The 27620-nt window shown below is 43.4% G+C and overlaps 1 protein-coding gene across 5 annotated transcripts in view; it reads left to right on the top strand.

Annotated features, from left to right (window-relative positions):
* The window catches only part of SLC25A22 (solute carrier family 25 member 22), a 78799-nt gene that overhangs the window by 5851 nt on the left and 45328 nt on the right, over positions 1 to 27620 (top strand). For 3 of the 5 annotated variants that reach the window (XM_044425665.1, XM_044425667.1, XM_044425669.1), the window contains exon 2: positions 24179 to 24292. In XM_044425665.1, coding sequence (XP_044281600.1) covers positions 24273 to 24292 — 20 coding nt within the window. In that variant the 5' untranslated portion in view covers positions 24179 to 24272. Of the gene's footprint in view, positions 1 to 13577; positions 13617 to 23862; positions 24293 to 27620 lie in introns of those variants that run through there. The other 2 variants (XM_044425668.1, XM_044425666.1) reach the window with 2 other exon arrangements.

The raw sequence follows: 27620 nt of genomic DNA, 5'->3' as shown, positions 1-27620 counted from the left end.
CGGTCTGCACTTTATTTCAAAATCATGCTTTATTTTTTTTATTTTTGTAAACCCACCCACTGCCCAAGTGATCTACTTGAAAGAAAACCCTTTGGGTTACATTTGGTTGGATTTTCATGTCTGAAAGCCGAGTAGAAAACTAAACAGCATTCTCTGACCGGATATGCCAACAGTGCTGGCTGAGGATGAGAGGGGTTGTAGTCTGACACATCAGGCAGGCTTGGAAAAGTCAGGCTGGGGAAAGCTGGCTGGGAAAGGCCCTGTGGTGGCCACTCATTCATCACTGTAACTCTGTTTCCATACTTGGATGTCTTCTTGGCAACTGATTTCAAATAGTAAATGCATTCTGCAGTTGCCCTGATATAAACATCCATTCCTGTAGGACTCATTAGAGATTTCCTTCCATCCACCCGTCCGTCCTTCCTTCCTTCCTTCTTTAAAACTTTTGTATACCATCCCATCACTGACGTCTCAGAATGGCTTACAAGAACACCAATAAATATATATTTTTATTTTTTTCTTCTATATATCATTTTCTTCTGTCCTTTTTTACACCACATGATTATCATTCTCTTTGTGAATGCATCATATGCCTTTTCATAAAGTACATTAAGCTTGTTCAAATAATATAATTAGGATGTGCACTATTAATCACTTAGCATGCATTCCTGTGGCTGCAAGATACTGCCTAGATGGCCACAGGACATCCTGAGAAAAGTGCATCAAGGTCAGAGTGGAGGCTCCAAAGTCAGCATGGTTCTTTCTGTGCCAGCTGTAACTCCAGAGCTGCAAGTGTGACTTTGGAGATGGTACAGGGAGACGTTCTGGAGGGCAGAGAGCTGAGGAGTAAGCATGCCTGCGCCTCCTTCTTGTCATCAGGAATAAAACACTTAAGGTGCAACCTTATCTAAGTTTAGATCTGTGGGGTTGGGTGAAGGACAGGAGAACCTGGCATGCTGTGGTCCATGGGGTTGCGGAGAGTCAGGCACGACTTTACAACTGAATAAACGAACGTAGTACTATAGGCCCTTTCACTGCCTAAGCTGGTGTAGGATTGTGTATTTAGACAGCTGCAAGTAGTCATTTAAGTGTTCTGGACAGCAAGGGAAGTATGGGAGTATTCCTCGCCTCCACCCTCCATTGGACACCCACAATCCTTGGGAATTGGAGGTTTGCAAACAGCCACACTGGACGGCACTTTTAAGCACAAAGAACGTGCATATGCTCTAGTAACCGTTTCAAGTACCCTCATTGACAAATTGCCATGTTTTTCCCCCAAGCGTTGCTCAGTGGAGGTCCTATTATGTGCCTAATCAATTGGTTGCTGACTCAATACTGTAAAGGCAGAAAGGGACTTTAGAAGCTGTTTTACAAATGTGTTGGTGTTAATGGGGAGAAGGAATTTGTATGGATTTTAATTGCTGCTTTTTGGATTACATGTCTAATGGTATCTTCAATCCTGTATTCTTAATTTTAATATAAGAAGCATTCAGTCTAAATACTAAGACATGCAGTAGGGATGGAAAGAACATCTTTGATTATACTGATTTTGCAAGCAAAGCTGACATAGCGTAGCTCTTCTTTTGCCACAGCACAGGCTGCCGGCACACGCTAGACGCTGCCCCCCATGGTGCTTCCGTATAGCCCTTTGTGGGAACAGTCTGTCCACTCTGTTTGCCTTAGAGGGGCTGCCCCGCGGTGTTGGGGAGGGGCAGGTATATGGCAGCATTCCTGTCTGCACAGCCAGTCTGTCACAAAGCTGTGTGCTGGATAGGAAGTCTGCCACCCCATGACTGAAGAGGGTACTGCAGGCTTTTAAAAGCCTCACAGATCCCATGCAGTATCATAGACGATGTGCCTGTGTTCACTGGTGTTGGGAGGGTGGTGCTGCACTCACGGCCTGCTTGTGGTTCTCTTGTGGGCAGCCGCTTGGCCACGGTGTGAGCAGAACACTGGACTAGATGGAGCCTTGGCTTGATCTTCTTACATTCTTACATGTTAGCCCTGTGTGGGCATTCAGCCTGCACATGTGACAGCTGAACTGTATGTGTGGGGAGGGACAGTGGGGAAGGATGTGCATGTAAAGCCCACCTCAAATGCCCTGCACACATGTGTGTCTCTGGAGGTCCTTTGCATGCTTTGTGCTTCTCCCTTGTGGGGAAGTTTGTGAGCACATTCAGTTCAACACACAACCTCCCTGCAGACTCTCATGCTCCCCGGGTGAAGGAAGCTGTGAGGCCGAGCATGTGGGGATCCTTAGAGCAGAGCTGATGTGCCTGTCTCCACCCCTTGAACATGCAGGCTGAACTCTGCATCGGGCTTTTGTTGCAATCATATGGAAGAAGCCCTTCATCTGCATGAATACACCCTCAGTTTCTTCCCTGCATCCCATCTGTTGTCTTCTACGCTAGGCTGAGATGCTGAGCTCCTTGGGGGTGGAATCTGCCTATTTGCCAGTAGTTATGCCACAGTGGGGATGAGCTGTTAAACCTCATAACAAGGCAGTGGGACATGCACCAGTGAAGGCTGTTTTGCCTTTGTGTTTCATGTAGAATTTGGCCTGTACTGTTGACAGTGTTCCGACAACCAGTAAAGACATTTGGTCAGCTTCTCATCCGTTGATGTCTTCAAGAAAATGGGGAGGGGGCCCTTGCACAAGACCGATCTTTTCAAAATCTCATGAAATATGGGGATAATATTATCTCATTGCATTGATAAGGAAAGGGAGGATGCATCTTTCATGTGTTGTGTCTTTCACTGGGGCTTCAGATCATGCAGCTCCAGTTAACAAACAGTCATCATTGTGTAGAAAGATTTATGCCAGGCTTTTTCCATCTGACAACCTCCAGATTTGTTGAATTACAACTCTCAGCATCCCCAACCAGCATGGGCAGTTTGGAGTGGGGGAATGGTAGGAGTTTTAGTCCAATGCATCTGGTTAGAGATGGCTTAATTATGTTATAAAAGAACACTTCTTGTTCCTTGTTTCCTGTATGATAATTTTATTCACATTTCTGAAAGAAGATACTTAATTGCAGGGTGTGGGGTGGTGTGAATTCTAAGTGGTAGCATCCAATCTGTATTTTATGCTCTGATCTAAGCCTTCAGATGGTGCAGATCAAACTCCATTTGACCTGGAACAAAAACAAGACAGAGATGTGTTTCTCACAGCATGCTTGGTTAGTTTGACCCACATGCTAGGAAAAAGGAGATTTCAACAAGCAGGGACACGATAGGGTATGTAACCTTTTTGTTGTTTCTTTGTGATGTACTTGTTGTTGGTAGGCCTGTGGATTAAGTATGCTTGTATGTGCCCTGCATTATTTCTCATTCTAGAAGAAGAAAACAGTAAAAGTTTGAAGTGCTTCCTGACTGTATTAAAAGGTGCACACAACCATTGCCAGGTTTGTCTGAGAATGACCATATTTTGATAGCAGCTTGCTGAGTAGGAATGTGTGAGTTTATGTGCTTCACAGAACTCTTTATTGGGCAGAATGGATAGGTTGCTTATTTGGTGTGTGCGCATCTCACAGTATGTGGCTGCTAATAGCAGGACTGCACTGAGGTTTGGATTTCATCAGTACTGAACAATAGCATGGCTGCTTGCTGTTTCCTCCCCACTTTTTTCTGTATAATCCGCTGGTGAGCAGAAGCTAGGTCAGAATTTACTTACTGGTAGATCTTTGGGTGATTTGTTGTAGGTTGGCAAGGGTCTGTGAGTCCCAGCTGGTGAATAATGGCAACAAATGAAACAAGTTCCTCCACCCATATCAAGCTGCTAAAATGAAGGCTGGAGAGAAAATGAGGAAGGAATTTGTCCATGGAGCACATGCTGAGCTCTACACTGGTACTGAAAACAGATTCCTGGGCAGAGTCAGTGCTAAAAAGCACCCTGTTCCTCAATTCTAAATGTATGTCTAGACACCAGTCTTTGAGTTCTAGCAACCCCCCCCCCCCCACAACATATTAGTTTATACCTAGTTTAAAGGATCTATCACAGCAAAGTAACTTGCAACATGCACAGGAGGTGCTAATCTCTCTTTTATTCTGATTTGTATTTTATTTTGTTCTTGCTGTAACCCCCCCCCCCGCCCCCCGGGAGCCTTATGCCTAATGTGGCAGGTTAGAAATTTAATAAATAAATGCTTAGCAGTTACAGGAATTAGTCTGATTGATGATCATTAAAAAGTAGTCCTATACCACTTGTGACCTTCCCATGCCACTGGGGGCCCTGCAGTCTTTCCCTTTGTAGCGCAGCAGTTAACGACTGGCCATGTTTAGTGTGCCATGGGTGTTAGAAACGCTTCTAGGAGTGTTTGTGAATAAAGGTAGAGGAGACCCTGGAGATGTGCAGAGATGTGGAAAGACAATGGCCGGTGGGGCACTACTGTTGCTGTAAATGCTTTGCACTAGCACCAGGGGCCTCTACGCAACACCAGCTGCACTTGCTGGCCTGATGGGGTTTCCCACCATCGCGCTAGAGGTCGTTCATGCTAGTGTAATTTATGTTTGTGGAAGCATCACATTGGATACCACCCTGTGTAAAGTGTGGCAGCCCTTTCTTCCCTACAGCCTTTCTTTGCTGCATTAGATGCATTCCTCAGCGACCAGGTTCATTTTTAGCGTCTAGCTGCCCAGAATAGATCAGGTGGAAAAATTGCAGAGGGAATTGGGTTTTGAAGCCAAGAGGGGCAAGGACCCAGAATGACAATTGTTTCACAAACCTGTCTGGGTATGTTATCAATGACTTTGAATTGTACCAACTGAAACTTGATGGAGAAGATTGGACAAGGCTGTGCTGGGGATACCTCCCCAGTCTGATTTACCTGCTGTATCACTGGAGTCTATGTCCTGACAGATTTAGCTTTCCCTGAAGAAAGCAAGCTTCAACTCTGAATCTCGGTCAAATAGGAAAATAATAGATGGCATTCATGCCTGCAAGTTTAATGATAGGTTGCTTGTTCCCTAGGACCTGCCTTTTATAGAGAGGCAGGGTCAGGGTAGTTGAGCAAGCTTGAACAGGGCAGTTCTAGGTTTCTGACATCGTGCTGAGAAGCCAGGAAGGACTGCTTCTTGGATCTAGAGGTGGGCACTGGCCCACTTTTCCATATGCACTACCAGAGGTTGGGGAAAAGAGGTGGTGGTTTAAGAGCATAGAAGAAATACCCTAGTTAAATGTTCACATAATTTGAAGTGTTTCTATCCCACCTTTCTAGCAAAATACTCAAGGCAGCAAAGAGTAACATCAGAAAAAAAATGGAAAAAGAAAACCATTGACTAAAACAATTATGATAAACAGAAATAAAAATAGCAGATCCCATCTTAAGGAGGAGTACCCAAAACTGAAAATGATTGCATACTTGCTGAAAAGTTTGTCACATGCTGATTTATTTGATGGGGGTTTTATGTTGTTGTGCAAAAATTTAAAATGTTGCATCACCTAAGGTGGCCTGCTAGCTTGTTTAAATGAGCGCTGTTTCTCCAGAGCCCCAAGGGAAGCTCAAAGGAACACATTTAGTTCACAGAAACCATTCTCTGAGGCTGCTAGAAGCTGCTGCTAGTGAAATAATCCAAGGGCTCACTGCCAGACCAGAGGATTTTTCTCCTAGGCAGGGCTTCTGAATCTCTGTCTTTCAAGAGAAGCAGCCAGTTTTGAGCAGGATCTGTATTCTGTTACCAATGGAGAATGAATAGGACCTTTCACGCTGCCATGGCTTCACCATCTTCCCACAAAGTAATGAGTTGATCCTCTTCTCTTCCCCCACTCCTGCTTTTTCTCTCTGCAAGACTTCTTAAGGATGCTTTCAGTGCTATTTCAATACTGCTTAGATGCCTTAAACACTGGCTGTGCTGTGTTGGCTCTCGAGGCCTGTTTCCCACAGTTGTACTTTTGTCTATTTTTAAAAACCAATATTGAGGTGTCTCTCCACGTACAAACGATTATTGCTCTACTTAGTTCCTTGTCTAGTATAATGCCTTTAAAAGCACATTTTACTGACGGGAGCAGAGCCCAAAGCCTTCCCCCACAACTAGGTCCAACACTCTACATAGTCTCGTTACACCGTTCAAGATCACTTCCTGCTCTTCTGCCCTCTCTTGGCTGCCATGGCGGTGCTTGGGGCATAAGAAGAGCCATGCCGGATCAGGCCAAGTGTCTCTGTTCAGAGTTACCAGTCAGCAAATCTGCAGGCAACAGCAGCCTCTCACCCATGTTCCCCAGCACTGGTGCATACAAGCATATTGCTTCTGATCCTGGGGCAGTCCAGAGCCACCAGCACCAGTGGTCATTGATCGCTACTGAGACAAGCCCCTCTGCCCGGCTGATTGGCAGGACTGGTCTTTTTTGCAAGCTGTTCCTCAGAACGAAAACTCATAGCTTGGAGGGAATTGTTCATATTTGATGGACTTCTCAGAGTACTTCATTAGCTTGTTCCGTTAGTGTAGTTCTTGTGTTTTGGGGAAAAAAATCTTGTGATTAGGACACTGGTTGGGGTTAGACTGGCAGCTCTTTCAACCCGCCCCTTGAGTTTTCACAGGAGGAGAAATGCAGGTGAGGTGCCACATGTTTCTCAAGTCTTCTGGCCACTTGGCTTCAGGCCACTCTTCCCATCCATTTGCTCAGTAAGCAGCTCAGACAAATGGCCAAGATACCTTGAGCTAACTGGGGACACCTTTAGTGGATGCTCCCATGGCGTCTGTGCACATCACTAATTCAACAGATCTCTGGCTCTTCCAGCTGTAACTTTGGCTCATATTATGACAGGGTTTTGCAATGTAAATGACCAGTCGTGACTTCTTGCTCTTTCAATACCCTCTGACCTCAGGATTGCATATTCCTCTTACAAACATTACCCAAGAGTGAACAGTTGAAGTTATCTTTGAATGTTAGTGGATTTCTTAAAGAATGTATAAACTCCCATGGCCCCGGGTTGTTGGTTTGCCTTCTATCTGTAGAGGGCAAGGACTGAAGACAAAGGTTCCATTTTGTCTGTCATAAGAAGAGCATTTATCTTTGACCCGTATGTGCAACCCAAGAACAAAGGGAGGCAAGATGCCTGGCCCACGGTCAACAGCAGAATGTGAACACCACCTCCATAGTGTCTGCTCATATTATGCTGCTTCTTGAACGTCCCTGTGGTTTCCAGAGTGGAGTAGGTGGAGAGGTACTATGAGAAGACAATGTTTTTTCAGATTAGTTGCAAGAAAAATATAGGATACCAAAAAATTACTTTTTAATTCTGTCTTCCATTTACAAATGCTTATTAAAATTAAGGTTAATAATCAAATATAAGCAAATATGAAGATTAAAACAGAATGAACCTAAAAAAATGGTCAGAACTAACTTAGTGAAGAGCTCTTTCACTGTCAGAGATCCAGTGCGCATATTCTTAGACATGCTAAGTTGCTCACCTGCATGTATTTTGATATTTCTATGTGAAATGATTGGGATATTTCTGTCTTATAAAGCAAAATGTCCATGCTTGTCTTTAAACTTTCACACCCTGACATAGCACACTTGGTTGTTAGATTTTTATAGCTATCTTAAATGCTTGATGGCTTGGCTACCTTCTGCTAGATCAGGAGTGGCCAACTTTTTTTGGAAAGTGCGTCACTAACCAAGATCCAACAGATTGCACAAATAGTAGATTGCTATTAGCCCCATTCCCTGGAGCTACATCCTTTTCTGCAAACCCCCCCCCCCATTGTTTGGTGCTTTTCTGGCTTTTGTGCAGCTTCCCCCCTCCCTCCCCGCCATACTCTAAGATTGAAATGCCTCTCCTAAAGCTTTTCTGCTGGTAGCCAAAGCTGTCACCTACTTTTTGTTTTGTTTCCATTTTGGCTTTATCCCCTGATTCCTGTTGAATATGGGTTGTTCTTGAGCTTTGGATTATTGTGTTGTCTGAACCCAACTGTGCTAGCAAGCCATGGCTTATAACCATGACCAACTCATGAAAAGAATCCATGGTTTGTTGTTGGGCTGTTGCTTGTCATGGTTTGCTATCTCAACTGAGTTCAGACAACCTGATAACCCATGTTTCAACAACAGTGCGTGGTTCCATGACAGCCCTCAAGTGTGAATTATGTTGTCTGAAACAAATCACTTTGTCTCTGGCTTTGTTCTTTAAGGCTGGTGCCTCCAGATGCGCTTGTGCATGAGTTTGCTTTCTGAAATTCTGTCTTCCCCATATTTTCAGGTTTTTAAGTGCCCTCTAATCTAGGATCTAAAGACTTTATCTTCCCACCCTTAATAAACCAGCAGAGCCCTACTTCTTACAAAGACAATAACTAAAGAAAAATGTTTTCTTAAGGATTTATTAACTTAGGGGTCAAAAGGAAAGACCCACAGTTACTTGGATTGGTAGCTTAAGAAGACTGCAGACTAAATGATTTAGAAACTGTCATGAATGCATGCAGTCAATGAAGATGGTAGTTGCTAGGCAGCCTGAAACACAGTTATGTGGCAGTTTTGTTGGGAAGCTTTGCTAATGGCCATTTAGAAAGTGACGGCAGCAGGAATAGGGTTTGAGCATATAGTTATATTTCCTTGTATATAAATGGTACGTATGTATGTACCCGTCTTCTACATCCTGTGCTGGCTAGAGATGATAGCAGGTGTTCCGTGAGCCTCTGTCTTCAGCAAAGGCTGATTTAGGGTGAGAAAATGGTTAAGGGGGAGAACATAGCAAGTTCAGTTCAGTTTCTGCACTGGGCTTATGCGTGTGCACACAACTGGCAGCTCTGCTTTTCTTGGGTTCATGATTATGTAAAGACAGCCACACTGGTAGGCTCCAAAGGATGATTTGTGCAATGCATGCTCATTCACCCGATAAAGGGTTTAAACAGCTTTCTCCATCCAGGTGCAACCAGCTTGGCAAGATTAGGCTAAAGATCTTTAAACACAATCTTATGTTGTGGGTGCAATTTAGTAAAGCAATTTGTACTTGTCCTTATGGGTACACCTGCTGGGACTAGTCCAAGGACACTCACTGTTTTGGATTCAGGGATTTGCTTGCGTAACAGGGCTGGCGAAAAGGGGTGTTCCGGCCTCCTCCTCTCGGTGCCAGATGCCAGAGCCTCGCCCACCCTGCCCAGGTCATTGGCCGGGACCCTCCTGGTGGCTCTGTGGCCTGATTGGAGTCCACTTGGAGAAGAGCCTTCAGCTTAGCATCTTCATTCTCCATTCTTTTTGCCTCTGGAAATCAGGAACACACCAATATTACATTGTTTGAAATACCCCTTAAGCGGTTTTATTTCAGGAATCCCACCTTGACTGATCAGCCATGTTCTTTATTGATTGTGCTTTGACATGTTTTGTCTTTTTATTGTTCACTGCTCTGAAATCTGTGGAATTTAGCTACAGAGTGGTATATATACATTGTAAATGAAATACAGAGGCTCTCTGGAGATGGCAGATTGAGAAAGGAGAGATGGCGGAAGATCTAGGATTGCCCATTCAGCCTATAGCAGCTCTTCCCAACATAAGGGGGCTACCCTGCTGCATCGTCTTCACTGGCATCCTTGTTCTTCTCTGCCCCCGCAAATGCTTCTTCACTGTAAGTTGAAGCAGACTGGAAATGTCACAGTCTGCTCTATGTAAATCCTCTTCATGCTCCTTGTGACACCTGTGTGGCTATTTTAAACAAATCATGGGAGTGGCTGAGGCTGAGCTGGGACTTTTGTCCTACTGTGGCCCTCCATTTTCTTGTTTTAATGGTGGTTCAGTAAGCTATAGACAAGCTGTATGGTCATTTGTACTACTGGATTCCTACTAGAGAATCTGGAAGGAATAGTAAGATCTGCTAGCCATAAGGCTGTGACAGCCATGGGCCCCAGAGACGCTCCTGATGGAGGCCTGTCCAAATGTTTCGCCTCCATTTGAAGTTTGGGGAGCGGCTCTCAGCAGCCCAACGGATCTTTTGAGCAGACCCTTTTCCATTGCTTTCTTGTCTCCCACTTACAGACTGAGCACCAAAGAGCCAGCTGGAGCAACACTTGAGAGAACATCCCCTCTGGGGAGCTGTGCTCTATTGTTTGCTTGGGATTAAGAGTCAGGATTGAAAGCATCTCCTTTCCTGCGTTACATTTCATCAAGGTATACACTGGGCAGAGGTGTCTCACCTGTAATCTGCCAAGAGTTGGCAGTGTGAAACTGTTTTGCTGGCTAGTGTTCACATTGTGTGGTATTTTACAAAGGCAGTGCTGAAGTACCGTCTGTCCATGATGAACAAGAAGCAATTCTACAAAATAAATAATTGAAATTTGTTTCTAGTGGGGGAATAATCTGTAGTATATTTTAAGCATCAGTGATACTGTGCTCTGATAGTTTTCTATTTATGATTCAGAGACAGTTTCTGCTTCAAAGATTAGAGAGAGAGAGAGAGAGAGAGAGAGAGAGAGAGAGATTGAGAGAGAAGATGAACACTGGCATTACTGACAAAATCACATAATCACCTCTGCCTGCGTTGTGTTTAAGCTTCCAAACTGCAGTTTTCCTTGGGTGAAGTTTATTTGAATTATTTATGTGTGTATCCTTTGTGATCCGTACATGTAATGCAAGAATTGGTGGATTCTAGTCCAGACTTACTCATCTCCCTTTATTCCTATTCTCAGAATGTCAAATGTGGTTGTGATGAGCTTTCCCCAGGAAATGGACAGGCCTGCAGTAAGAGCATAAGAGGAGTCGTGCTGGATCCGTCTGGTCACATGGTGGTCAAGTAGCTGCTCACAGGTTCCCACAAGAAGGACATGAGTGCAACTGCTCTACCTAGACTTAGTGGTTCATATGCTGGAGGTGGCATATAGCCAGTCAGGACTAGTAGTCTTCTCCATGGATTTGACCTTGAATTTGACCCTTTTAAAGCCACACCAATTGGTGGCCATCACTATCTACTGTGGCAGTGAATCCCATAGTTTAACAATGCGATGTGTGAAGAAATACTTCCTTTTATCTGTCCTGAATCTCCCGCCAATCAGTTTCACAGATGACCCTGGGTTGTGGTGTTATGGGGAAAATATCTCCTTCTCTGCTGCCATGCATGATTTTAAATGCCTCCATCATGTCTCCCCTTAGCTGCCTTTTTTCTAAGCTGAACAGCCCCACCTGTTGCAATATTTCTTCATTTGGGTGTTGCTTGAATCCCTTGATCATTTTAATTGCCCTTTTCTGCACTTTTCCATCTCTAAATTACCCATGTTAATTGCAGTGACCAGAACTATACACAGTATTTAGACCATGGGTCCTCAAACTAGGGCCCATGGGACAGATCCGGCCCTTCATGCCCTTTCATTCGGCCTGCGCCGCCACCTGCGCACGCTTGCCATGTGTGGGAGGTGGTGGCTTGCTCACTTGGAGATGGTTTTGGACTCATTGGGAGATCTCCCAGCAAGTTCAAAATGATCTCCAAGTGAGCAAGCCACCTCCCCTGCTCACGCACACTCACCGCTGCCTTGCAGCGCGGGCTTGAGGTGGTGACTTGCTCGCTTGGAGATGATTTTGGACTCGCTGGGAGATCTCTGAGTGAGCGAGTTGCCCCCATACGTGCCCAATGCGACACCTCACCAGCCCGCGCGCCCACGCACGCCCCCCCCACCAGCCCGTGTGTGTAGCTGCTGCCTTTCAACTGACCCCCTGTTGAAAAAGTTTGAGGAGCCCTGATTTAGACGCAAGTACACCGTAGATGTGTGTAAGAGCAGTATAATATTGGCAGTGACTGAAAAGGTGTACATCAAATAGCAGAGGAATTTCTCAGAGTCTCTCTGTTTCTGCTTCACCTTAGTGAGTTGAGGGCAACCATGACATCTCCCATGACCTAGAGATATCCATTGTAGGTTTTGGCAAAACAACCCAATCTCTTGCCTGCATAATTCCCAGATAGAATCTGTTTCTGCTGGCACATTCATTATAGGAGTATTTTTGAAATTATTAATGCTCCCTTCATGTTGGTAGCCAAGATCTTTTTTCAGTGAATTTAGCAGCTGAGGCCCATCTCTTTGCCCTTCATTTCCTGAAAGTGTTAAGAGGGGGTGGATGCTGTGTTTTTCCTTTTTGTGATCTATATATGTGTGTGTGTCACACATTTGCCTGGCACAAGCCATGGTTATGCTTTCCTATTGATAACTTCTCCCTAGATTTTGCTTCTTGCTGTTTATCTTAGATATGGCCCATTTGTCTGAACATTTCCTTTGGGAAGCCTTTCCACTTTTCTTCTTCTGTTTGGCATCATTTTTACTTGAAATGCCTATCCTGCAGGGAAACCCATTCCACTTCCTCCGCCCTTGCAAACAGAAGACCGTTCTTGGGCTTGCTGAGAAACAGCTAAGTCGATCTTAGTAATGCTCGCACACCTAAACTGCCTGAATGACAGCTGGAAACCAGAGCAGTGTGGTTGCTGAGCTGAGCGCCGACTTCTTTAGGCATCTTATCAGAGTAGCAATGAACAGCAACTCTTCTACATTGATTATTTAGAAAGGTCCATTCCTCCAAAGCTTCTAATTCTGTATGCTGCTTATGTTAGGTTCAGAGTAACCTGAGAAGTCTTGAGTAACCTGAGAAGTCTTTGTTCTTTTCTAAGATAATTTCTAATATACCACCAACCCTAAACTTCACAAGATCAGAATAACAACAGATTATTTGTGTCTGTTAAAGTTCATTAGCAAAGGTGTGGAAGGTGAACATATATTAAATGTCTGAGGACAACCCTGAATGGATGGGTATGTTTACTGAAGTAGCAACTGTTCATAATTGGAATGACCATTAATTAATTAAATGTTTTTCTAACCCGTCCACCTCTAGCATCTCAGGACAGATTACAATTAGAAGACAATTGCATTATGAAGAGAGACCTTGTTCCATCATTCCTATTAATCTGCAAATAGGAGCCTGGGGAAAAAACTTTGTATTCTTGCCAGTCCTTTGCAGTTAGCTGGGTATCTTGATCGAGGCTGCAGTCTTAAACTCATTGAACCCTGTTGACCATAGTGGAACTTCTATATAAACTCTATGTGTGAATTGACTTGCTAATCCAGTTCTGCAGCCTCTTGGTTCAACTGCTTGCTGGTTGTTTTTCTGATCAGCTCTAGCAAGTACAGCCAGTTACAGGAATATCCATGGAAACTGAAGAACGGCTCTTGCTGAGTCGGGCATTTCAGAACCATATCCTGAAGGCTGACACATAGCACTGTTCTTTCCTTGTTACCACTGTGTGGTGGGTGAGGCTGCAGAGGGCCGCTGCACTTGGCAGCAGAGAGCTGGGGTGTTTGCTGGGGTCAGATTCACATCAGATTGCAGGCTACCAACATGAAGGTTCAGGGCCAGATTGACAGCATTCAGAGGAAAGACCTTGGACTTGGTGACTAGTTAAGTTGGTTTTGATCCTCGCTGTTTGCTCACAGAGCATTTGCAGTGATATTTCCAAATGTATGCTGTTACAAAGTGAACTGTGTTTCTTTGATAAAGTATTTTCCTTTGTGTAATAAGATAGGGGCAAAGATTAATCACCACCATATGGCACAGTGATTATTCTCCCAGAAACATTCCTGATGCAGTTCCTCCGATACGTGGATTTTAAAGAATTTGGAGAAAGTTGAGCTCTATTGGATATTGATGCAACTAAGGGGTAGGAGATTGAAAGTGTGTGAGATTGAAAGAGAGCAAGTGGGATAATATATGTGATTTGGGCTGTACAGTCTTGAAACAATGTCTTATTTCATTTCCAGCAGATATTAGGAAAGAGTCAGGGACTGGATTGTTGGTTGTGATAGGTGTACAGAGTGTGGTTGTGTCTCCTAGGCCAAAGAGTAAACACCAGAATGAGAGAGCTATACACTACACAACTGGTTAGGAAATGCTGTGGATTGTAGGCCTTTTCTCTGTCTAAAACATGCATAGGATTGCATACTTAATTATATTTAAAGCAGACCTGTTGAAATCCTTGTGATTTAGGTCCAACTGGTGAGGCTGAACTTGGTATGTTCATTATGTTTATAATGAGACATAATGCTGTAATGTCACCATTAGCTTGGGAGAGTAAAATGCACTGTGTTGAGTTCTATTGCAGGAACTCGATTGGAAAATTCAGTGGGATCATGCGCAATAAGTTGAACATTTCTAGATAATGTTGGCTGTACTCATAGATGGAGAAGACTTTACTGGGACATTGCAATCATGCCAGACTTGCACATAAATCACTGTGACAGAGGTTCCTGAACTAAAGAAGACTTGTGAGCTTCAGTTTGTGTGTCTGAGAGACATTTGCAGGTGGGGCCTGTCATGATAAGAGAAGCCATGCTGAAAATTTAAATGCTGGTGCAATTTTAAGAACAAAATCCTAATAACTTCATAGGCGATCCCATAGGATTTTTAGGAAAACTTGCTACTGTGGGTTTGTTTGTTTGATTGTTTGTTTTGGCAACTATTCCAATCAGGGATCTTGTGGATGCCATTATCTTTTTTTTTTTCTTTTCTTTTGTATGGTATTGAGGTATGTGAGTGGTCTGGCAGAGCTTTCTATATGTTTCATTTCATCCAAAGGAGGAAGTAGATTTTTTTGTCAATTATGCAATAAATGTAATCTTCAGTAACAGAAAAGATAGTAAGAAAACATGATTCCAATAGTCATCTGGTGATTTGTTTAAGAGGCAGTCGCTGACATACTCGAATGGCAAGGTCTTTGTGAAAATCGGGGTAGGGAAAGCTATAGAGATAATTTTGACAAAGAACAGGTTTGACGGGTCCCTACCGGCAAGGGGCCTCCAATCTAAACATTGGCAACAAAGAAACAACAGATGAAAGAGAGGTGAAGTAACCGGTGGCAGAGAACGTCTTTTTTAAAAGGATCATTTAAAGATCTGGAGCAGTTCTCTAAGAAGCTTTTGCTGGCCTTACCGATTCAAAGTGAATTTGGACTCAAGCTGAACCATCTTCACTGAACACCTTGTGCATGCAGTTTCAGAAGTCAGCCCCATAGAGTTCAGTGGGGCTCTTTCACATGTAAACGTGTATAAGATTACAGCCTATGTATGACAAAAGTTCTGTGTTAACTCATTGCATTTTTATCTATTTATTTGCAAAGACACATGAAAAAAGTTGTCCTCTAATATGCCTTGGCTGTGAAATATTCTTGAAAGTATGACCACACTGTGTGCTCTTTGTTCCAGTCACATTTTCTGCTTTCAACATTTTTTTCAGCCAGTGAAAAATGGGCAAACCTTGGCCATGTGAATAAACATGAAATTGATAGCCTATGATATGAATAATAGGGCAATTTATTGTGTTTAATAGAACTGTAAGCAGGAATTAATGTTCTGCTCACTGTAGTACGATTTGTAGTTCTTAATGGGACAAGGGTTTTTTTTTAAACGATTCTGGATAATGTTGGCATTAGGCTTTGAGCTCTGGGTATCTACCTTCAGTGAATTAGCCTGCCTTATGGAATGAGCAGAAGCTTTTTTGTGAGTTATCAGAAGCATCGGGAGCTGTAATAAAGCACAGAACAAATGAAACAAATGTTTATTCCCATAAGGCCTATCTAGCTGTGTTTTCAGTTAACCATAGCCAAGAGTAGGACCATTTGTTATGGCAATAACATATCCAGTCATATAGCTTTCAGTGTGGACATCTGTTTAAACAGCTATGCCGGTGTTTTGAAAGCTTGCAGTTTACCTTTTAATGTTTAGTTTAATCAAATACATTAAACCTAAGTGGTATCCCATTTTGTGACAAGTCTGGCATTTTAGACGCACACAGCATTTGTTTTGTAGGTGGCTAATAATGCTTGATGGCTGCACCAGAATAATTTACTTTATTTTCAGACCAAGTGCCCTCTCAAGACAGTAATAAGACTCACATAGTAAAAACCAATATGGTACTAAAACAGCAGCAGCAACCACTCTTTTAAAACCAACAAACCCCGGTATGAAACAGAACGCACCACTCTAACTGCAACCTGTTCTGATCAAATATAATCAGGCAAGGCCAGAGTTGAATAGGAACCCTTCCGGAACTTCCTAGAGGCCTGTGTCTGTGGGGCCTGGTGGATAGTCCTGTGGCCAAAGTGAGGCAACTGGGAATATGACACCCCAAGCTGTGCTCGCCCCCCCCCCAAAAGATGTTCTCGGAAAATTATCTTTAGTTTGTGGCATGACAATTAAAGAGTGACAGCTTGTTTTAAGATCAGTAGTGATTTAAGAATAGGACGCTCTGAAAAACTGAGTGAATAATGCAGGGTCGGTGCACAACAAGAGCTTCATCTGAAGAGGCACCAGAAATCTGCTTGTTCAAGACTTTTCCTGACAGTGGATGAGTCTTTCATGATTACAGTCATCCTATGACTTAAGTGGTCCTGGGGAAAAACCCATCCTCTTTAGTAATGTGATCGCCAAAGAGTTCTGGTTAGGTAAGGTTAGACTCTAACTCTTGGTCTTTTCCTTGCTGTGCTTTTCAGTTTCAGTTTTGTTCTCTACCTAGCCTTTTCTACAGTTGTTATGATCAGTAGAGCAGGCTTACTTGTAAGTATGCAATACAGTTGATTTAGACTTTTGCTCAGGCCTAATTTCTAATTTTCACAATCTTCAGGTTTACACTATCACAGGGTAAAAAGAAGCCATGCTGAGATTCTCTTGGGAAGGCAAAAACATCTGTAGCAGCCAAAAAGTGTAGAGAATGTAGCCAGTTTGTTTGACTCTTCATCTAGCTTTAACCATTGTTGATCAGAAACATTACATATTTGGGCTCTGGAGAGTGCAGGCAGGATATCATCAATTGACAGTATTTTTTGAGCAAGTGGTTAATGGTCTGGGATTTTCAGTTTGCCTCATGACTTCTCCACTATGAGCATGCAAACAAGCTCATGGCAAGCAAACAGGCTGTATTAGAAGGTCAGTTTCTGCTTGTAGCTCTACATCAAAAGAACCACCTTTCTTGAAGACATCTCCATAATTCTCCAGGATAGTTTCCATGGTCCAGCATTTCGGATTAAGTTTCATAGCACAGAAAAAATTCTAGTTCTGAATTCTGACCAACTCTTGCTTAGATGGCTGCATTACCTAACAGGGTGGGTTGGCCCCACTGTAAAATTAAGCTAATACATTTTGTTTTTTTGGGTAATTGTTAGTGTCAGATGGCATTTCCCTCTGCTGATTGCACAAAACTCTAGTTACCTATTATCTAGAAGTGTATGCTTAGCTTTGTGGCTATGCTGGGATCTTAATCATACTGAGGAATTACACAGCTTGATGCTTCACTGACCAGATGAAATCACATAGGTTGTTGGCCCAGTACCATTGTTGCGAAATAATCCATTTGCAAGTGAAGTTCCCAGAGTCTGGACTTGGAAGGGGCTGGAGTCAGAGAGGCGATTGTGACTTCCAGAGCCGTGCCTTTAGAGTTTCCTGCGTAGGTCTTAGTTCATTTCCCTTGCCCCCCTCCCCCATAATCTAGAAGAGGTTCATCTTACATTGCTGGCCTGAGACAGGACACATTGCCTTTCTGTGCTCATCCTGCCCATTGCAGTCGATGCAGCTCACAATTGGTGCGGAACCCTGTTTTGCTGCTGCTTGCCCTAGCTCTGTGCACAGCAGGGGCGGCTTGCACTCCTAGTGTTTTTAATCTTATTTTGGATCCTCTGTTTCCTGAGGTCCCAGAGTATTTCTGGGCATCTGCTGAGTGTAAGATGACTTTCTTGGAGCAGGTGTTCTTTGACTAGTGACCCAGTATGCTGCACACAGTTCTGCCCCAGATGAGGGAATCTTCTAGCTCTCCAAAATTACAGGTGCGTGCTAAAGTTTACAGCACTGCGGCATAGCAATCAAACTCTCCTCCTTTCTCCTGATTTCTTGTGAAGAATTTATTATCCTGCCACACTCTCATTGCACTTCAGAGAACAGTAAAGCTCGAAAACCGCTGCTGAGCTTTAGTTTAACCCACACTTTCCCTCCCTGCTCCCCCAAGTAGGTAAGAGATAATGTTCACTCTCCAGCTTTCTTCTTCAGGCATGGGCAGAGCCTAAACTCCTGCTTCCTGCAGAGCCATTCTTGGGCCAGGCTTTTGTCTGCAAAATCCAGGGCTCCTGAACATTTCAGCCTGCTTGTTTTAAGAATCACTGGTTGGTCTTGGATTAGGGGAAAGGCTTTAGATCAGTTACAAGTGTGCACACCACTGCATTAACCAAGAGCTCCTCTAGCAGACTCCTTGTCCCAGCAGTTGCTGTTCCTTTACCAGAGCCTGAGCCTTCCCATTTTCATTAGTCATGACACAACATCCTGTTCATGAGGGAGGGGGCAGGGCACCATGCGCCTTGCCCCACTTAGAAATGTGGCTGCTCCACTCGGCTGGCTATGGACTTGCTGGCAGGTCCCTGATGGAAACGTCTTCCAGAGGTGCCGGACTCTTGCATAGTCACCCGCTGAACTTCCCTCACAGGTGGGAAAATTAGAAGGGTCTTGGACTGCACAGCTCCCAAGCACGAGCAGTTGAGGTTATCATTGGCCTCATAGCGGGTGGCCGAAAGCAGGGCCTGGAGTTGCCTGCCTTCTGGAATAAGTTTGTACTGCAGTCTGCTTGGAGGAACATTCCTGAAGCTGATGCCATGTTGGTCTCTGAGGAATAAGCAACAAAATAGCTAATGATTTCTGTTCTTGGCTCTACTTCTGTTGACATCTCCATGGGCGAACATTTGAGCAATGCAAAATTCTTTGCTTAGCAGAGTGGCATCTGTTCAGCCACAGAGAGAATAAAGAACACGGATGCAAAACAATCTGGGGGAGATTTGATTTGGCTGGTGCTTCCTCTCAGAAGCAGTATTCACAAAACTAGAAAGATCACACAGTTATTGAGCCCATCCGCACAATCCCAAGATAGGACTGAGGAGTGACGTGCAGCATGATGGCTTGGAGGTTATGCGGCAAAATTGTGGGTGCTGCAAACACACCAGGTAGCCCCTAAGCAAGCCACTTTCTCTGAATCACACTCCTTATGGGGCAGAAATTCTAACCTAGCATGAAGCGTGTTGTACAAAATTACCAATAATATATTTGAAGCATTTTGAATTACTAAATCAAATCACTGATTAAATTGCTTCCTGCCATCTGCCCATCTGTCTTTGTGATAATGCTGCAAGCTGCAGGACACTTATGTATAAATTACTGAATGGCAAAGAGTCCCAGATAAACACATGAGTTGCCAAGTCACCTGTTACACAGAAAACCCCTTGGATCAGTAGCTGGGCTGACATGAGGGAAGAATCCATTACATTCTCTAGAAAGAACCAAATCCATGTTTGTTACCCCACAAAAGGGAACAGTACCATTGTTGTTCTGTATCTCTGTCAAAGTAGTTCCTCACTATCTAGGGTGAAGTATCCTTCCTTCTTCCTTTGAAATGAGTTAAGGGTAACTGATAGGGAGCTGGTGAAATCTGCAAGTGGAATTTAAATTTGCAGTTGCAGAAGATCAGCCTAATGAAGGCGGGTGGCTGCGCACAGATGGTTCCTGTGGTAGTCCAAATAAAACACATGAAATTAATGCATCTAGTGGGAGTAAATGTAATTTTTGAGCTGGGGGGGGCGGGTTAATTAAATCCCATTACAATCACAAAGTCAAGCGTTACAGATGGTTGTTCCTTTCCCTCTTTCCTTGTGCTGACATTAATCCACAACAGTGACCTGGTTCTCACATAAGAGTGACTCGTAGTTTAGCCTGTGGGTTGTTGAATTTTGGGTTGTTGTGATATGTAAATGCAGTCCCATTAAAAAAAAACCCAGAAAGAAAGCCCATGCTCTCTCTCTGATCTCTGGGTTGATTAGACCGTGATTAATTGCTATAGGCAAAACCAAAACTGTGGGTGGTTCTGGCAGACTATAGAGGTGGTGGGCAACAGTGTTTCAAACAAACCAACAAGCCAGTATTCCAGGGCTGCAAAGGGCATTTGGGAAACAGAAGGAGAGGACAAAAGAAGAGGTTAAAAACAATCCAAAGAACGAAAAAAAAGGGTGGGTTTGATGTGCTCTGTGCCTTGTGAGTATTGTACCCCAAAGGTGGGGGCATAACTATATTGCATAAGTAAATTATTATTACATTTTATTGATATTCCTTCTTTCTTCTTGCTAGGAACCCAAGGTGGCTTCCAAAGGTTCTCTTCTGCATTTTATGGCTCTGTGAGGGAGGTTAGGTTGAGAGTCTATGACTGGCCCAAAGCCATCAGTGAGCTTCATGGTTGAGTGGGGAACCCAGAACTCCTGAGTCCCTGCCAACATTCTTTTCTGTGCCACACTGGCAGTATAATTAAAACGAATAATGGGGAAAGCACGTGTTTGCATGCAGGAGGTGCTGACGTCAGTCCCTGGCATCCCAAAGTAGAGCTGGAAAAACTCTCCCTGAAACCAAGGAGAGCCACTGCTGCCAGTCAGTGTGGCCAGTACTGGGCTAGATGGACCCGTGGGCTGATTCAGTATAACCTGCTTCCTGTATGCCCTAAATTGCAATCGGGCTATTAAAAGAAAGCTAGACTGTGCAAACCATACAGCTGCATGCATATTGGACAAATTGGCATAATTCTGCCAAACAGTCTTACTAGCATAATTTTGAATTTTGTTAGTCACTGGGAATGACATAGAGCTCTGCAGGGCACTGAAATCCAGCTACTGGAAATCTTCATTGGCAGACTCCTTAGATTGTCCTTATTTTTCCACATGTAGTATAACTGTCACCCCCACAACTCTGAGCAGTAAGAAGCTTCAGGAGCACAACACTTAGGCACATTTGGTTTCCCTTGGCAGGAAATGACTAGAGACTTACTAGCATTTGGAATAATGTTAGTGCTTTTCAAATGCATAGTTTGTGTATGGGTCAGGGCACAACTTGAATCAGCCTTCCCCAAACTGACACCATCTAGCTCTATTGCACTGGCTGCCTGTTCCATTCCTAGCCAAATTCAAGGTTTTGACTATGACATACAAAGCCCTAAACGGCTTGTGACCACATTAAGGGAGCACCTTGCTCCTCATATTCCTGCCCATTGTCTCCGAACTTCAACTGGAGCCTTCCTATGAGTTCCCTTCCCCAGGGAGGTTAAGGGAGAGGCTGCAAGGTGGAGGGCCTTTGCTATGGTGGCACTCCAGTTATGGAACATTCTGCTGCCAGAGATTCATCAAGTGCTTCCTTTGCTCAGCTTCAGGTGCCTGCCAAAAACTTTTCAGGCACACCTGTGTCATTTTTGAAATGCGTATTGTTTCGGGTTGCCATCTTTGTGATCTGTGGGCACTTTTTTTTAACCAAGGGCATAACTCATTAATAGAAGCTTTGTAACAGTTCTCTCTCTTCGCCCCCCAAAATAGTTTGGTGTGGGAATGCTGGCTGGTATGCAAAGTTCTGTTTGGAAGGACCTCTGTGACATTCCTTCACTTCATAGTTCCTTTCCAAGAATTTATTCAAACTTGTTTCTTTCAATTAAAAAAAAATCTGTCTGCAGACAAAATTGAGTGTATCTTTTGTTAGGATAATCACTGGTATGTCTAGTCGATGGAACATTTCAGATGTGAATTTTTCAATCTTTTCTCTTCTGCTGTGCTTCTGTTCCACACGGTGATTTAACAGCTGTTTTATAAAAGATGTACATCACTTACTCTCTTATTTAGTGAGATCACTTTATGACTCAGGTGAACGTGTGAGCTACTGCCAGCAAAATGTATTGCGGTGTTTTGGCAATACAAAGCTGCCTGTAAGTGCCTGATTATAATCGCTGTTTTACACATGCAAGTCTTCTCTTGATAGTGCATTGAAAATGAGTGTGTGAACCTGCTCTTACTCATATCTAACCCAATTAGAAGAGGCGTTCTGGTTGCACGCATTTTGTCAAAATATGTAGCGAATGGGTTACATCCAAAATTTGTCCTATCAACACTAGATCTGAGAACCCACATGACTTCCTTTCCCCCCTGCCCCAACCACCCAAATGCTTTAGTCATCTTTTTTTAATGAGAAAATATGTTTTTTTCACAAAGAGATAGCTGCAAGAACAAGTGGTGAGCAATGCTTGGTATCTCAGTATCTCCATGGTGGTTGTTATCCTTCCCTTAGGGCATCTTGTGGCATTCCAGAAGTTTTGGCCCATAGTTCCCATCAGGCTTAGCTGGCCTAGCCAGTGGCTGCAAGCCACATCAGAAGGCAACAAGTTGCCCACCCCCATGTTATAGGTACAGCCTACACTGTCTCAAAGCATTCCAGTGCTGACATCCATATAGTTCATGGGAATAGCTAAGTCTTTTTTTCTGATAGCTTACCTGCAGGGCTGTCCGTTGACATATTGGAATGAACTACTGGTTCTTTGCTCTAGGACAGTGGTGGCAAACCTATGGCACACGTGCCGCAGTAGGCACACAGAGCCCCCTCTGTCGACATGTGAGCCAAGTCGCCCCAGCATCACCCCAGCAGCCAAGCATTGGATAACAGTGCACATAGAGGCCGTGCGCATGCCCGGAAAGGAGTAGCGGCACCAGATGAAGGCATCACGAGCTGTGACTCATTAGCCACGACTCATCCGAGCTTTCGTATGGCTGGTCAGTGTGCTGCCAATGAGATTTGCTTGAACTGGCTGTGAGTTTTAATACATTCATTTTTATTAACACAAGATTTTAGCTTTGAGTTTTCTTATGAAAAATTGAAATTTAATACCTAAGATTTAGCAAAGAGATGCTCTAATTAAGAGACTGAGATTCTTTTAATGTGCTGTCCTCCTGGCATATTTGAATCTGCACCATCATATTTAGTTATTTTTTCTGAACTGAAACCTCAGCATTCAGGTTTTATTGCAGTGTTGGCTCTTTGCGATACGTAAGTGGGTTTTGGGTTGCAGTTTGGACACTCGGTCTCTAAAAGGTTCGCCATCACTGCTCTAGGAGCTTAAAGGGGCCAGAAGTGGCATTCTGACATAATGTTAAGGCAGTCTCCCCACCTTGGTGCTGAGGAGATGAGACTCCCATCACCCCAAGTAAGGGTATCCCCAAGCAGCATTTCTTTCAGCTTGCTGATTTGCTTCAGTGAGCAAGAGAAGAAAGTAGCTCGGAAGTATTATTGGAGCAATCCTATCTATGTGTGTGTGTGGACATGGCTGGCCGGGGCATGATGGGACCTGTAGGACATCTTTCCTGTCTCAGCAGTCCTAGGGTTGAACTTTGTAAAAAATTAAGTGCATTAACTTGGACAATAGACAAAGTGGTGGTGTCTGTCAGCTCTGTAACTATGTCGGGTATCTAGATTACGATGTTTCCACATGACTCGAGGCGACGCATGCACATGGAAAGAGCACTCTTGTGGCTCTCGCACAGAGTGCAAAAGAGCAGAAGAGTAGAGAGAGTGACTTGAAATGTGTCAGAAGTCTTTGAGCAATAGCTGTTCGTTGATTTCACTGGAAAGTTAGTGGCCTTAGTCCAACAAGCTGTTTATGCTTTCATAACCAACTTAAAACAAATATTAAACCAGGGGTCTGCAACCTTTTGCGGAACTGCAGAGGGCACCACGGCAGAATCATTTCCATGGAGCCTGTGACTAGTCCCATAATGACTGCCATAAAGGTCTGGCTTGTTGAAACGCCAAAGAGGTGACTGTGTGGGGAGGAGGGGAGGAAAATAACAAGGCTCGAGACTGGGAGGGAGGGGGAAATAGCAATGCAGAGGCATAGAAGAAAGAGAGAGTGTGATGCTGCAGGCTCTAAGTTGAGAAACAGTAAATAAGGGGGCAAGTGGGAGAAAAGGAACAATGCTGGGGTCTAGAGGAGAGGGAGAGGAGGAGGCTGGGAATGGGGAGGGGGAGAAATAGGAAGGCCACAGGCTGGGGGTGGCGGTGGGGGCAAGCGGGAGAGAGAGAAAGCAAAGGAAACATACTTGTGTCTGCAAGGGGCACTTTTCATAGTAGGACTTGGTGGCTTCGTGGCAACTTAAGTGGACGTTGCATATTTGAAACATAGATACTAAATGGAGATTACTTTTTTCTTTTCTCAGATTTGGATATTCTTGGAAGACTCAATGTCTCTCAGCACTAGGTTTCTCTGGGAGAATAGGAATGCCTAATCTAATTCCTGGGATTCTGTCAGTTATAGCAGAGGATTGTAGGGCACTCTTCTCATGTATAAAGAACTTGTAATAAGGATGGGGATAATAATGTTGATGTTATGTCTGTCTCCTCCTAGGAAACTGCTTGCTGGAAATAAGTGACTGAAGGCCAACAAACCTGAAAGACTTGAAAGAAGAAATCTAGTTTCTACACGATCAAATCTGAATTAAATGGCTGATAAACAGATCAGGTAAATGTTATTTTTGGCTCTTCTGCTGTCTTGTAGCACATACCCTTTCTTCATTCATGGTGTCTTATCAGAATCCTGAAGTGCACTTTCCTTCTCTGTCTCTTCACCTTTAGTCCTTTCTTCCTCACCTTTGTTACTCTTGTGGTTAGAACATTTGGGGTTAACTCAGACATGAAGGTGCTGACGTGCTGTGGTCATTCCGTAGGACAGCAAAGCTTCCACTTTGATGTACGTGGGGTGTGCCATATGTTTGAGAGCACACTGCCATAGACATGTACTCCTTTGCTTAATTACTCAGCTCACATATCATGGTAGCAAATCATGGGCTATTAACCCACCATTTGTGAGGACAGGAGTCACCTGCAAGCTACTTTTGGTTTCCGTAAGGAACCTTTGTTCAGAGGTTCTGAGTGTGACACGAGGGCCTGGACTGTTGGGTTGTTTAGGCGCTAAACCCAGTGGGCCACTTGGAGGTTGATTACAGAAACCAGAAGCAGCTTGCGATTCATGCATTTATTAACTAACTCACACTTTTCTGCCATGAACTGCCTTTCTGTGTGTTTGAGGAAAGTGTCCCATTTTTCTTTTTTGCAGCATAACGTTAAAGCAGAAAAACGTTTGGACTAGGATTCCAATGGCTGCGTGTTTTTGTTGATGTGCACCAAGTCTTTTCTGCCAATTCTTCTCACTGCAGTTGTGTGTACTACTGCCAAAGCCAGACCTGGGGGTCAGACCAGAGCAGGGTACAATGAGAGGGGATCTGTCCATGAAGGAACTTGGCACCTTCAGACATACACAGGGGGAAATCCTTCCCATCCATGTGGAAAGGATTTTGAATATACAATTCTGGATATACTGTGATACACCTCAAATATATCAGTAGTTAGTATAGACGGGGGCATGAAAATATAGGGAAATCAATGTATGTATTTAATGGGGATTTTGTGGGATTCCAACAATGAATGACATTGCAGAAAGTATCTATGGCTGGTAAGTATTATCTTCTAGAAATTGTAGATTTTTAGTATAGTGATCATATGTACCATGCTTGTGAAGTTTATATATGATTATATACAAGATTATATGCAGTAATGAATGCTGTAGAAAAGCACAATAAAGAATACAAAATATCCCAAGAGACAGCAAACAAACCCACATGAAAAATCATACTCCATGCCAAAAAACCTAACATACTTGGAAAGTAGATGTCTGCTCTCTAAAGGTGGGCAGAGGATGCTTTCCGACATACAATGCCCCTTGAAGCTCCAATCCCATGGAGGACTTGTACCTGCATTGCTACCCTCTTTCTTGGGTTAGGCTCCATTGAACTCAATAGGACTTCTTTGTGAGTAGACATGTATAAGATGGCACTGTGTGTATTTGAGCTGGCTCTCAGTTATATCAGCTAGGCACCTACAAGGTTGCCTTATACTGAATGAACCCATTGGTCCAATTGGCCTAGCATTTCCTGTACTGACCAGGAGCAGGTCTTTAGGGTTTCAGACAGGCGTTTTCTCCAGCCTTACCTGCACATGTCAGGCATTGAACTTGGGACCTTCTGCATACCAAGCATGTTAGAGTATGTTTGTGTTATAAGCATTATCTGGCTTTACTGACTGGGGAATGGTGGGAACCGTAGAACTTTTTCCTGTCTAAACATCCTTAGGATTGCCCTCTAGCTATGTTATTTTATTGAGCATGACAGTGATAGAGCGAACACAGGAGGAAATCTCATTTCTAGCCTTTGGGTGCTAAATGAAGGAATGCCATTAGCACACGTACATATTGTTATTAATTGCAATGAATATGCTTTTGTTTATGTGTCAGAGAGAAGCTGTTCCAGCCAAAGGACATTATTATTATATTATTATTATAACATTTCTATGCCGCCCCTTGCCGAAACCTCGGGGCTTATATTATGGCTATAAGAAACAAAACTGGATGGGAAAACTTAAAAGGAGGGTGATGCACAGGCTGAAATCTCTGGTGGGCCACAATTCCCATTGGTCCTAGTTAGCATAGGCAGTGCCAAAGAATGATGGGAGTTGTAGACCAAGATGTGTGGAGGAACAAAAGCTCTGTACTCCTGCTATAATGGCCTGCACAGTATCAGGTAAAATCACAGAATGTTAGAATGGAATCAAATGTATTCCAGAACATTCTGCTTAACAGACATGGAACATGTTAAAGCAATCGGTATAACACAATGCTCAGGTAAGATCTCCTTGCAGATTCCGTAGTATGAGCTAATTGGGGTATGTTGCTAGAATTATCCTGAAACTCATGTCTCAAATATCTTCTGATTATTGAGCAACTTTCTGCTAGTTATTTCCCTTTGATAAAGGCACTCTGATTCTTCAACAGATACCCAAAGTCTTCATCTTTTTCATGAGAGTTCATTTCCCAAGAGCAGATTCTTCAAAGAAATCCTTCGTTAGACAATGGGTCTTGTCATATGATGAAGACTGAGAATTCAGTTGTTCAAATACTTTCAGGGAAAAGAGCTGCTCCTGTGGGCATGTCTTATGAAATGACTGAGGGATTTTTTTTAATGCAGAATAGAAAGATCAGAATATCTGGTAGCTTCCCATTTAATGCAGAATGGAAAGAGCTCTGGACTGAATAGAAAACCTATATGGCAACATTGTCATATGTTTACATCTTGAATGGCATTTGTCATTGATTCAAGGAATTTGACTATTATTTGAAAACTTTGTTTTGCTTTGTTTTCGTTTTATATTTAAGTAAGTGCATGGATTTATGTTGGTACTGTTGGCAGTTGGACCACACACACATGGAGGTGGGGGTGGAGAGAATGAGAGAGAGATTAGTAACGTAAATCTCTTTGTATCATTAATTTCTTATTATGTGTATGAGATACACGATGCAGAATGGGATTACTCTCAGCAACACTGTACTCTGAATTCTGGGATGTTTTTCTTATCTTCTTATCTGTTCTGTTTTATTTTCAAGGTAACCAGCAGTTGATTTCGTAAATTTTGATTTAACAGAAAGGAAGGATCCCTGATTGTTGATCCCTGTAAATTATGAAACACTTAGAATGATCAGTTTCAAACACCCACGTCTTCCCTGTTTTGTCTCCACTGCTCAGACTAGCCTCTGTATCCCCAGCTGTCTTAATTCCTGTCTTAGATTTAAAAAAAAAACCCATTAATCAACTTACTGAGATGCTTTCTCCTCACTGCCCCTGCCCCTCCTAGTAAACATTCTAATTAGGCTCAACATGGGCAATATACAGACCATAGTATGATGCCACTTGCCAAATTTAACCATTCAGTCTGCCCGCCCACCCACCCACCTGCCTGCA

The sequence above is a fragment of the Varanus komodoensis genome, unplaced genomic scaffold (assembly GCF_004798865.1).
Source record: "Varanus komodoensis strain SLA01 unplaced genomic scaffold, ASM479886v1 scaffold16, whole genome shotgun sequence".
NCBI classification, from domain to species: domain Eukaryota; kingdom Metazoa; phylum Chordata; class Lepidosauria; order Squamata; family Varanidae; genus Varanus; species Varanus komodoensis.
The sequence above is the reverse complement of the archived record's forward strand: the minus strand, read 5'-3'. Positions and strand labels throughout refer to the sequence as shown.